At 55.2% G+C, this 12,466-nt stretch overlaps 1 protein-coding gene across 1 annotated transcript; it reads right to left on the bottom strand.

Moving 5' to 3' along the window:
• POU3F2 (POU class 3 homeobox 2) lies at positions 1-2,426 on the bottom strand. Its single transcript, XM_064170053.1, has one exon. The coding sequence runs from the start codon at positions 2,357-2,359 to the stop codon at positions 1,040-1,042; it is 1,320 nt and encodes a 439-aa protein (XP_064026123.1). The 5' UTR covers positions 2,360-2,426; the 3' UTR covers positions 1-1,039.
• Between the last annotated feature and the right edge of the window lie 10,040 nt (positions 2,427-12,466).

Below are 12,466 nucleotides of genomic sequence, written 5' to 3'. Positions count from 1 at the left end.
CATCGTTAAGAAGACTGGTTTATAACAAAAGTTCACATGTACACATAAAGCAAAGGCTAAAACACAGGAACATGTTGTAGACCGCTCACAGCTGGACTAACGCTCACCGTGGAGAATGCAAAAATTAAGGTCGGAAAGGAAAAAAAAATAATAAAAATAACTTGTTTATGTAAACTTCGATTTTCTTGCAGTGCAAATTGGTACGGTTAAATACTGTCTACATCAAAAGGGGTAGCTTTTCCTTTCTCTTTTTTTTTTAAGCTTTTTTTCCCTCTGTTTTTTTATCTTTTTTTTTTCCTTCCCCCCCCCTTTTCTTTCTTTTTTTTTTTTTCTTTTCTTTGCGTTTTTTCCCCCCCTTCATATATTCCTACAGGAGATCCACAGAAAATAAACACAGCAGCATGTGCCAACACCGAGCGACATTCCACAATGCAATCTGCCTTTGTGTGGCGGGAGGGGGCTGCGGAGGGGATCCAAGGTGGCTGCACAGCCCTCCCTTCTCCTCCTTCCTCCCCTCCCGCCCCCTCCTCGGCCGGGCAGCGCCGTTATTTTGTTTTTCTGTTTTGTGTTTTTTGTTTTTCCTCTCCAGTGAGCAAAGGAGTTTTGTGCGGAGCGCTCGGCCCCGCCGCTGCCCTGCCGGTGTCTGCCGCTGCCTCTGCGCGGTACTCACTCCGCTCCGGTGCACCGGCACTCGCCTGCAAAGGCCAAAACACAGCTCCGCACCTGCTACCGGCTGGGGGACAGGCCGGCGTGGATGCTTTGTCTGTCTGTCTGTCTGCTGTGATTCGTGCTCACCCTCTCCGCTCGCTTTTTTGTTTTCTTTTTTTTTCCCCGCGTTTTGTAGGTTTTTAAAAATTTTTTTGTCTTTTTTTTTAAGATAGGAGAAACTAAAAGAAAACCCAAACCAACCAAAACCAACCAAAAAAATAAACCACCAAAAAAGAAAGGAAAAAAAAAAAGAAAAAAAAAAAGGAAAACGAGGAGGACAATCAAAAGTTGGGGGAAGGAGGAGGAGGGGCCGGGCGCCCCCGCCGCGAGTTCACTGCACGGGGGTCTGCACCCCGTGGTGCGGCGGCGTGTCCCTGCTGGCCCCGTACACGTCCTCGGCGCCCGGCAGCGTCCCTCCCGGGGGAGTCATGCGCTTCTCTTTCTGTCTCCTGTTACAAAACCACACTCTCACCACCTCCTTCTCCAGCTGTAGGCTGTCCGCAAGCGAGGTGATCTCCTGGGCGGAGGGCTTGGGGCACTTGAGGAAGTGGCTCTCCAGCGCGCCCTTGACGCTCACCTCGATGGAGGTGCGCTTTTTCCGCTTGCGGCCCTGCGCCGCGATCTTGTCTATGCTGGTGGGGCTGCCCGAGGAGGAGTCCGCCTCCTCCAACCACTTGTTCAACAAAGGCTTCAGCTTGCACATGTTCTTGAAGCTGAGCTGCAGGGCCTCGAAGCGGCAGATGGTGGTCTGCGAGAAGACGTTGCCGTAGAGGGTGCCCAGCGCCAGCCCCACGTCCGCTTGGGTAAATCCCAGTTTGATGCGCCGCTGCTTGAACTGCTTGGCGAACTGCTCCAGGTCGTCCGAGGTCGGCGTGTCCTCGTCCGAGTGCGGATCGTGGTGCGGCGGTGGCCCGGGGGGAGCGGCGGAGGCGGCGGAGGCGGGAGCCGGCCCGGCCGCCCCGGGGTGGGGCCCGTGGGGCGGCGGCGGGTGCTCGGGGCCGTGATGCGGCGGCCCGGGCGGCCCCGGCGGCGGCTCTTCGTGGGCGTCGCGGAGGCCGTGGTGGTGCAGCGCCGGCTGCCCGGCGCCCAGCATGCCGTTGACGGTGAAACCGGGCGGCTGCGAGTAGAGCAGCCCAGCTTGAGCGCCGTTGGCCGCGGCCATGCCGGGCGGCAGGTGCGCCGCACCGCCCGCCCGCCACGCCGCCGCCGCCGCCGCTGCCGCCGCCGCCGCCGCGTGGTGCCCGCCGCCGCCGCCGTGGTGCACCAGGTGCGGCGCCCGCCCCGGCGGCGGGTGCTGCGGCGGCGGCGGCAGATCGTCACCGCGCCCGCCCGCCTGCACCACCGCCGGCTTGATGTCGGGCTGGCCCAGCGCGCCCGCCGACCAGGGCGCCTCGCCGCCTCCTCCGCCGCCGCCCCCGCCGCCGCCACCTCCGCCGCCTCCGCCGCCGGGGCCGCCGTGGGACAGCGCCGCGATCCACTGGTGAGCGTGGCTCAGCGGGTGCCCGTTGCTCTGCAGCGCGTAGTCCGCCTGCACCAGGGCGCCGGCGTCGCGGTAGCCGCCGCCGGGCTGCATGCCGCCGGGCGGCTCGGCGTGCACCATGGGGGAGCCGGAGGCGAGCAGGCTGTAGTGGTTGGAGGCTGCGGTCGCCATGGCTCGCCGCGCCGCACTGATCGCGCCGGTTAAAGGCGCCGCGCATTTGACAGATACTTTTTCGCCTCGGGCGCCGCGCGGCGCCCGCGCCCCCCCGGCCCGCGCGCGGGGCCCACTGCGAAGGCACGCGCGGCCGCCCCGCCCCGCCGCCGCACGCCATTGGCTGCCCGAGCCTTGACGGACGCGGCGCCCCTGGCGACGACCGCCGCCGCCGCCCGCTATTGGCGCGTCCCTGCGGACAGCCCCGCCCCCCCCCCCGCCCCCCTCGGCCTCGCCCCGCCCCTCTGGAATCCAACTCGGGGAACGGGGCGCGGGGGGCGGCGGCGGCGGGAGGGGACCGAACGGCAGGGCAGGAAGGGGACGGGGCTCCGCCGCCGGCCCCGCCTCGGTCCGCCCCAACGACCCGTCAGCGGGAGGCTGCCGCCGCTGCCGCTCCGCCCGCCGGCTCCTGTTGCTCTCTCTCTGCCCGGTTCCTCCACCCCCAGCGCCCCTCCGCGGCACTGTACGCGGAGCCCCGCGGCCTTGCTGTCCCCCGGGGGCGGGTGCTGCGGGGCGAGAGATGTCCGGTTCCCGCCCTCCCCCAACTTTCTCGGCCACCCGCATCCAGCCCCGCCGGCGGGGCTGGGGTGCGCCGCGCCTCCCGGGGGCGGGGAGCCGCCACGGGAGCCCTCCGTTCTTTCCTGCCCGCCGCTCACCCGGGGCACACCGCTCCGATGGAGGCATTTGCCGGGGCTTAGCACCTCGGTATTGCAGAGGTGGCATTGTTCCCCTTGTGCCATCCCCGGGGAACGGGGTGCTGCGAGGCCGCCTCGGCAGCTCTGCGGCCGCTGGAGAGATTCGGAGGCTGAAGGGGTGATGCGGGGTCGCGGTGGTGAAGAAGCAAAGGAGAGGAAAAAAAGGAAAATAAAAGGGGGGGGTGGGTGGGTGTGTGTGAGGGGGGAAGAAAAAATAATGGGATAGGGAGTGGAGAAAACAAGGGGAAAAAAGGAAACCGACAACAACAACAACAACAACCAAACCAGAAGTTGCGGCCTGGACAGGAAGGAAGGAGACCCTGGAAGTGGATCCGCATTTCCTAGGAATGAGGAATCCGCCGGGCTGGCCGCCGCGGAAAAAGAGTTGGCTGCCCATTTCCGAGCTGGAAAACGCAGCTTTGTCTGGAGAATAACCTGCGCTCCGGGGTAGGTGCGCGTCGCAGGCTGCCGCTATCTCCAGCGAAACAACACAATAGGGCGGAGCGGGGATTTATTGCTACTAACAAGAAGCAGCTTTCTTCTGCGAGTTGTTTGTAAATCATCGCATTTAACGTGAGCGCTCGGAAAGGGCTCCTCGCCTGGAAATATTCCTCTGCGTGGGGGTGTGGAGGAGCTGGGGGATGGGCTCCTCCTGCACATCAACATCCAGAGAGGAGCATCACAAACAGGATATCCAGTGCCCCAGACGAGGGGCGCAGCGGGAGTCACCTCCTTTCGGCGGTTTAGTGGTGTATCGAGAGCTGCTTCTTCCGGGGATGGGAAGGAAAGTAAAAGGAAGGAGAGGGACCTGGAAAACAAACTAAGTCCGTGAAAGAGTGGGTATTCCCGCTTAAAGCGCCCCCCTCCCCTTTCTTTGAGGTGCAGGCGAAGGGAAGAACAATACTGCCTGTTCTGCGGGTGTCGCTGGGGGGAAGGCAGCGCTTCTGAAGTGAAGCTCTGCCTTTTGTTTCCCGTGTGGAAACAAACAACTGGGCACGGAGGAGTTTTATCATTTGATGCTCATTTTCTCGTCTCTCTCCTCCCAATTAGGTGTAGACCAGTGAGTTGAAACAAAACAAGAGGGGCAAGTCCCCAACAGGCTTCCTCTAAAGCATCGCAGGGACCGTCCTGGGAGAACTACTTCGCTCCCTCGCTGCATCTCGTCCAGCCCTCCCGCCCCGCTCCCGGAGCTCTGCCGGGGGCGGTTTTGCCTCGGGCTCCGCCGCCAAAAGTTCGTGCGTGGCCGCAACCCGAGGGGCCGCACCGCGCGTCATTACCGGGGCGAGGTTTTCACACGGGGGCTGTGCGGGACCTGTCTCCCGTCGGAGGGAGCTCCCTTGTGCCCGGGCCCCACGGGGCGTGTGTGCGTCCTACACACAGCCGATCCCCCAACCCCGGGACGTGCATCTATGCTCCCCTCTCCACCCTGCCTGGCAGGTGATGCCCGCAGACACCGTCCTGCCGTCCTCAGCGGCACATAACAGTAGTCACACCAGCACCGGCGTACCAAGGCACTGTCAGGAGGCGGACAACCCCCCAGGCCCGCCGCAAAGCCTCTTGCAGCCCCTCCTGCCCCCTCCTCGGCTGAGCGCACGCCTATGGAGTCGCAGCTGGGAGCAGCGAGGAGCGCGGCCAGTGTATTCAGAGCCGCCGTAGACTCCTCCTCCTCATCCTCCCCATCATTGTTAGCCCTGTTATTAACACCGCTTCTTCAGCATCATCCTCCGCTCCCCTTGTAGCCCCGGGGAGCCGGTGCCCACAACCAGGAGCTCCCGGCTGCGGGGTCCCGGCTGCGGGCATCGGCAGCGGGCACAGCTTGGGATGTGAAAGGGACAATAATGTGGCCCCTTTCTGGCAGGGCTGACCCCACGGGATTAGAGGTCTCAGCAGCCTTTCTTTTCCTTTTCTCTGCTCCTTATAAAAGCAGGTTGAAGGTGATGCGATGTCTTGGGCAGACACTGCAGTGTTTTGATTCAGCTCAGCCCTTTTTCACTGTTCAAAAGCAGCTGTTCAAATACTGGGGCTGCTTACTTTGACGTGAAGAAGATTTTCAAACAACCCCAAAAGCTTTGAACTGACAGGCCTCCTTGATATCTCCTTCATTGCAGTGCAGCTACTCGAGAATATTCGCTCTAAAACGCAAAGCTCCGCTCCTCTGCCTCTCGGCTGGCAGCCGAGGTGCCGCATCCACAGCAGGTGCGGTCAGAGGAGACACTGCTAGGCTCCGGAGAGCCCAACCCCCCTTCGCCCCCCTCTCCCGGGGGGGTCCTCAGCGACCCTCCTTCCGGGCTCTGACTTGCTAGCTGCTGGGGCTCCCTTGATGTTTCGGCTCCCAGCGCGCCGGAGAGGAAAAGATGCATTTCCAGAAGGAAAAGAGGAGCAGGGCTCTTTCCTAGCCATCCTCGGCAGCCAGCCACGGCCAAACAGCCTCCTCGGCTCGGGGGGAGCCTGCTCCGGGCACAGGCTCTTTCCTGCTGCGCCTGGGTGCCCGCGTTTGCAGGGCGGATAACATCTATTGTATGTGCCTGTCCTGTTCAGAGGAAGAAAGCTGATTTTAAACTCTTCTCTCAAAGCCCTGAGACAGACTCTTGCAGCTAAAAGGAAAGTCAAGGGAGGGAGGGGGGAGAGCGAATCCCCGCGCTCCTCTCTGCCTCTCTATTATCTTCCCATTAGATGTTGTTTTAGGAGGAAATGCGCCAGGAGTTGCTGCGAGAATTGCTGGGTGCAATAAACGTGAGGCTCCTGGTGCTGCCTTTAAAGGCCAACTTGGAAGATTTGTGCTTATTGCTGGGGCGCGTTTAATGCACCTTTTGTGAGATGGGATTGTTTTGATCTCTGCTTCCTTTTTAACCTTTCTCTATGAGGTATTCAACCCTGCACTTTTCGTGTGGCTCTTTCCAGTGTTGCTCCAAGGAGTCTGATTCGGTGGAGAGACCCAAGACATGAATGAAACTTCAACTTTAAGGGCCTGCGAAGAGACAAAACTGAGGCCGGGGCTTCACAAGTGATTGCTTAAAAAAAAATCCAATCTACACAAAGAGGCAGCTGGCTGCTTTAATGAAAACTGCTTAAAGCTGCAAGAACCGCAGCCTCAGGGATGTATTTATAAGATGACTCAAAAGCTACACTTTCAAGTTGCTTCTCCTCGGGGTAGATATAACAAACACATTTAACTAAGAAATCTAAACAAAAAGGACAGAAATTGATAACTTTGATTGCACAGGCTCACATTACCCATTGAAATTAAAATTCGACGTCTAAATAGATTTCTCCACCTATCTCTAGAGGAAAGAAATCTCTCTCCCTGCGTGGATAGATGTACACACACACATGTGCTACTTAAACATTGCTAAAACATTGATTATTCCAGAAGGTGGAAAGGTGTAGAATGTGAAAAGAAAGAAGGAAAGGAGGAAAGGAAGAGAGAGAGAGAGAAAGAAAGAAAGAAAGAAAGAAAGAAAGAAAGAAAGAAAGAAAGAAAGAAAGAAAGAGAAAGAAGAAAGAAAAAGAAAGAAAGAAAGAAAGAAAGAAAGAAAGAGAAAGAAGAAAGAAAAGAAAGAGAAAGAAAGAAAGAAAGAAAGAAAGAAAGAAAGAAAGAAAGAAAGAAAGAAAGAAAGAAAGAAAGAAAAGAGAAAAGAAAGAGAGAAAGAGAGAGAGAAAGAAAGAGACAGAAGGAAAGAAAAAGAAAGAAAGAAAGAAAGAAAGAAAGAAAGAAAGAAAGAAAGAAAGAAAGAAAGAAAGAAAGAAAGAAAGAAAAGAGAAAAGAAAGAGAGAAAGAGAGAGAGAAAGAAAGAGACAGAAGGAAAGAAAAAGAAAGAAAGAAAGAAAGAAAGGAAAAAGAAAGAAAAGAAAGGAAAAAAAAAGAAAAATAGAAAAGAAGAAAGAATAAATAAGAGAAAGAAAACAAAGCAACAACAAAAAACAGACAAAAAAAAGAAAGGAAAAGAAAAAATCAAAGGAAGAAGAATGAAAAGAAGAAAAGGAAAGGGAAAGGAGAAAAGAGAAGTTGCTGTGAAGTTGGTGTTAATGTTCCTTTCCAGCATTGCCTGTTCTGGCCACTTCATGCAGCTGAGGCTCTGCTGTTTTATCTGCATCACTGTTCAAACTCGTCGTTCTAAGTTGGGTGTTTGAAATTAAATTATTTGAATTCACGGATATTAATCTTTTCCCTTCATCCTCCAGTTCTGAATCTTGTCATTAAAAATGATCCACCCTTTGTAGTCCGCCAGTGAATATTTTATAGACAGATAGCGCTAGGAACACTTCTAACACAGCATCAACCAGTCAGGCTCGGCTGGTGCAGGGATTACTTTGAGTCATTTATCAAAGGCAGGCTGCTAAATTTTGAGTGGTGAATATGAGGCCTTGGAGGGGAAAAGAAGCAGAAGTAGTAGAAGACGGAAGAAAAAAAAAGAAGACAAATTCCATCAGTCGAGGAGATAAATTCTGGTTGGAGCGGATTCAGCTCGTTTATTGACTTCTCGGAAACAGCCCCAGATGCTGCGAGGTGGCGATTCAGCGGTCCCCAGCCCGGCTGGGAGGTAGCAGCCCCACACTGGAGCTAGAAAGGGCACTTCTACTGGTGTGAGGAGCAGGTGAACTGGTGAGAGTGGGGAGGCGATCCAGCCTCTCCGGGTTTGGGAAGGCGTTCAGCAGTGGCTTTCCAAAGCCTGCTCTGTCTGAGGCGGGATGAAACACAGCGGGGGGGTGGGGGGAAGGAAAGAAAAAAAAAAAAAAAAGAAGGGAGAGAGGAAAGGAAAGAGAAGAAAGGAGAAGAAAATAATAGAGAAGCGAAGAAAAGAAAATTTAAAAAGACAAAACAGAAAAGAAAAAACAAAAGGAAAGATTAAAAATGGGGGGAAAGGAAAAGAAAAGAAGAAAGAAAAAAGGAAATAAAAAAGAAGGGGAAAAAACAAGGAAAATGATAATTAAAAAGAAAGAAATAAAGTGAAAAATGAAGAGGAGAAAAGGGTAAAGGACGAGAGAGGGCAAAGTGCCCAGCCTGCTCTGAGGAGTCCAAGAGTTGCTTTTGTGTTTGTTTCGTTCAGTGCTCATGTCTGACACCCGGGCAGAGCCCCGATAAATCATGTCCTTGCTTCACCAGGGGACTTGATCCTCCCTCCGCGCTTCCAGCCTCCGGGGCACTTTCGGTCACAACTCCTGCTCCCGATCCACCTTCTCGGGGGGCTTTTCCCCCCTCCTGCCCCGCTTCACCGCCCGCAGTGCCAGGCTGGGGGTGACATTTTTTTCGCCAGCACACAGGCGAGCCCGGGAGCCGGCGGGGCGCTGGGGACAGCACCGCTGGGTACCCCGGAGCTGCGGACAGCACCGGCACAGCTTGCCGGCCCTCTGCTTCACCCCTTCCCCCTTCCATCCCAACGCAACCGGGGGCAACCCCCCACCCCCGGCAGGGCAGAAATCACCCCTCCCCCTGGCGGGACTGCTGAAGGAGAAACAGGACCCCAGGCTGGGGGGCTACTGATGTGCGTCCCCCGCCTCGGCTCCCACGTCTGTGTCGGGCCGGTCCTGGCTGCCCCACACCAGGATTTGCACAGAGGGGAAGAGGAGAGAAGGAGAGGAGGGAGGGGTGGGGGGCTTGAAACTTTCGCTCGGTGAGGAAGAAGAGGAGCGGGGCTCGCAGGAAGGCTGGGCCATTGTCCACAGAGGGTGCATTTTTGTCAGGCTGGCGTTGGTTGCTATAGTGAGGAGGAAAGGGGAGAAAAAGAGAGAGGAGGGAAAGGGAAAGGAAAAAAAAAGCCGGTCCTGGCCCCACGGAGCGGCCGTGCCCACCCCGCGCATCCTCCATCGACCGTGGGGTAGCCGGTAGAGGATGCGTGGGGTGGGCACGGCCTCGGTGGTGCCCGGCTGAGGGTTGTGGGGTTTTGGGGTTTTTCTTTTGTGCCAAAGTAATTGAAAAGAGAGGGAAAAAGAACTCCTGCGATGCAAATGCCCGGCTTTTTAGTTTAAAAGAGACTCTTATTTTGCAGCGGCGTTTTTTGCTTTTTTGGTTGCCTTGCTATTGAACTTTACAAACAGGAGGCAATAATGAAGGGTCTCGAAGGCTTACGATTGAGTCGAGTGACTCAAGATGGCAAGAAGAAAGTTAGTTACTTAGTTAATTGGAAATTATTCACCTTTGGAGATAGACAAAGCGGTTTGCTCAGATGACAGTGGGAGTTTGGGGAGGGAGGAGGAGGTAGATTTGGCTCGGGTATTATTTTTGCTCCCTTCCAGGACAAGTTAAATTGCAGCTGAAGGAGAGAGGTCAGTATCTTTTCAAATCAATCTCTCTGTCTGTCTGCCTGTGTCCCTGTCTATTCCCTCATAAAGAGAAAAAGCTCCAACTTTGTTCCTCCATCTGTTGGGTATCATCTGCAATCGACAGTTCTTTACATTCCGTGCACTTTCTGCTCCCGATGAAGCGAAACTTTAAAGGTGTAGAGTCACTTATCTGAGAGAAGGGGGAAAAAGCAACTCCTCTTTGCCAGTCTTGGAGGAGAATTGTTCTGTTTTAACTTTCTCTCTCTCTTCCCCCGCCCCTCGCCCTTGGTCTCATGTTCGAATTGTAGTTGACAAGTTTTATTCTTATTTTTTTTTTTAACACAACACTTTTCAAGCCACCACTTAATGCATTATTCACATTTTGTGAGAAATGCTTGAAAGAAATCACGTTAATGAAGAGAACATTTGTAGTAATTTGGTGATAATTATCAGAATCACCAAATATTCGCAAAGGCTCCAACGTTACGTGTTGGGAGAAAAGCAAAACACATTATTTTAATAGTCTGATATGCAAACTATGGACCATTCAATTACATGGCTTAATAATGCATACACGATGTGATCTTGTTATTGGGCTACGAAGGGCTGCAGTAATTCACTCCGAAGACCAAGTGTGCTCTTACATTCAGTGAAATCCATTGCCATGGATCAGGGGGCCTTGCCAAACTACATTTAAGAGAATAAAAATTAATGACTGAGAATTTGAGCGTTAAATTAACATTAATTATATGACCTGCCTGCTGGAAAGATTAAATTTCTTACGCCCTAATTAGATAACGTCTCCTCATACATCAAACAATTTCCATTTTCAGATTTTCAGGATTAAAATGCAGACTGTGCAGACCAGCTTGGTTCGGGCGCTGCTCCCGGCCCCATCCCGGTGCCACCGGCCCCATCCTCTTGTCTCCGGCCCCGCTGCCCCTTTCTCCGTTCTGCTGTCCCCGTCCCGATGCTCCCCACCACGTCCCCGCTGCTCCCGGCTCCATCCTGGTGTTCCCGGCCCCCGGCGGGCTGGCAGCGGGACCGGGGAGCGGCTCCGGGTCTCTTTCCAATTCGGTTTCTCCCCCTCGGAGCCCACGAGGCGGCGGCGGGGCCGGTCTAGGGGGGGTGGGGGCGTCCGCGGAGGGTGCGCGTGTGCAGAAGTGAGGAGGTGAATCGTCCATCTCCAGGGCTGCTCTGAGCCACCCACGATGCCCCGGGCTGTCCCGCGGGGGTGGGCACCGAGATACAGGGCCGAGCTGTGTTTCATTGCCAAGGATAAACCCCCGTGGGTGCTGATGCCCCCGGGCAGACACGCGGCTTTCTGCCTTTTCCTTCCCGTGGGGAGATGGAGCTCGCCGGGAATCCCTCTCTCCCCTGCTCCTGGACTCCTTCATCTCCACTGGCACCCACGCGTAACCCACGGGGCACGCCCGGTGCCTGTCCCCCGTCCCCCTCTCCCCATTCCGGCGGCACCCGGGCCACAGAGCGGACAGGGGAGTGAGTGGCGGGGCCGTGCCACCGGCGGGGGCAGGCAGCTCGGTTACCGGGCTTCGGGTTTCAGGGCTCTAACCTCGGCTCCTGCAGGGGGAAAAGAGCTAAAAAGAAAAGAAAAGAAAAGAAAACCAGAAGGGAAAAGGGAGCGGGGTGGGGGGGCGGGTGGGGGGGGGTGTGCGTGGGTGCCCACCCGCGGGGTGGAGATGCCACCGAAGCCACCTCAAACGGAGCCTTCCCTTCTCTGCCCCCAGCCTCCAGGTGGCTCCAGTGGCCCCTTCCTCCTGGCAGCATCCCGGGAGTGGCAGTGGGGTATGCTGGGGTCACTTGAGCTCATCTTCCTCAGGTCTGGTGGGGCAATGCTGATGTCACCTCGATGGACCTTCCTCAGGTCTGAGTTTGTGCTGAGCTCCCAGGACAGCTCCTGCAGAGAGGTCCCAGGAGGCCAGGACCAGAGGAGAGCAGCAGAGCTGGGGTGGCCTTTGGTGGCCTCGAGGTTTTACCCGAAGGCCATGGCAAGCCCCTCCCCACCCGGAGAAAGCTGTGCTGAGGAATCATCCCAACACGAAGTGCTGCCTTGGTCTCACTTCACTCCGTAAGAGGAGGAAATTGCTTTCCCAACTCAGCTGAAGCTGTTGCTGTTGCTCCATGAGCCTCAACATTTGTCTCAAACATCCACATCTTGTCTGTGAGTGTGTCTGGCTCACTTTCTGGGCTGGATTGATAACCAATTACCTTTAATGCTGCCTTAAGTAACAGCTTCCAGAAAGGGAGTAGGTGAGGAGGCTGTGGAGGAGATAAGAGGAAATTGCCTTGTTCTTGGGCTGCCTCCCTCCGCTCCAGGAGCACCTTTGCCTTCAGGTATGAGGCCCAGGCCGTGCAGCCAGAGTGATGCTCAGACCAAGTCACTGCTCCCCAGGGGGGGCAGTTTTTACTGATAAATAACAGAGAGCTTTTATTTTAAATAATCATTACCTTTAATTTTAAATCTGATGGCAAAATAAAGTCTGACTGACAGGAGCCAAGAGTGCCCAGGGCAGTGGAAGTTGCTAGCGTGCAAGCAGTCTGTGAGCTTGAACAGCATCTCCAGGAACACATCCATGCTGCAGCCAGGAACGGCTGCAAAACACACGGGAAAAGGAAACAGCTCCAGAAATAGCACAAAAGGATATTGTGGCAAGCAGCAAAAACCCAGAGCATCCTGCAGAGCTCCCACTTTGCCACCACCATGGTGTCTGGAGGAGGCTACTTTTTCCTCTGGTCTGCTCCTCCATCTCTTCAGTGCCAGGCCTTGAAGAGGCTGAAAAATATGTTGAAGAAGGCAGAATTGGGTGATGTGAGGTTGTGGTCTTAACTAGAACACACCTGCACCCACCGAGTTCACCACTTAGTACTCCGTGAGCTGAGCAGCCTCTTTGTTGTGATCAGCTAATCATGGGCCTGCAAGTTTTCCCCCGACAGGAGGCTGCAGCTGGCATCTTCCCTGGTGGTGCAGCCGTGGACGTGGTGGGATGGCCCTTCCCTTTGCTGTGCTGAGTGATAGCTCTAAGTGGAATTATTTGCAGCCCAGCAGATTTTCTCACGCTCCTGTAGATCTGGTGGTTAGGAACAAGCTAAA

Source organism: Pogoniulus pusillus, chromosome 33 (assembly GCF_015220805.1).
Source record: "Pogoniulus pusillus isolate bPogPus1 chromosome 33, bPogPus1.pri, whole genome shotgun sequence".
Classification (NCBI taxonomy): domain Eukaryota; kingdom Metazoa; phylum Chordata; class Aves; order Piciformes; family Lybiidae; genus Pogoniulus; species Pogoniulus pusillus.
This window is presented reverse-complemented; position numbering and strand designations above follow the sequence as displayed.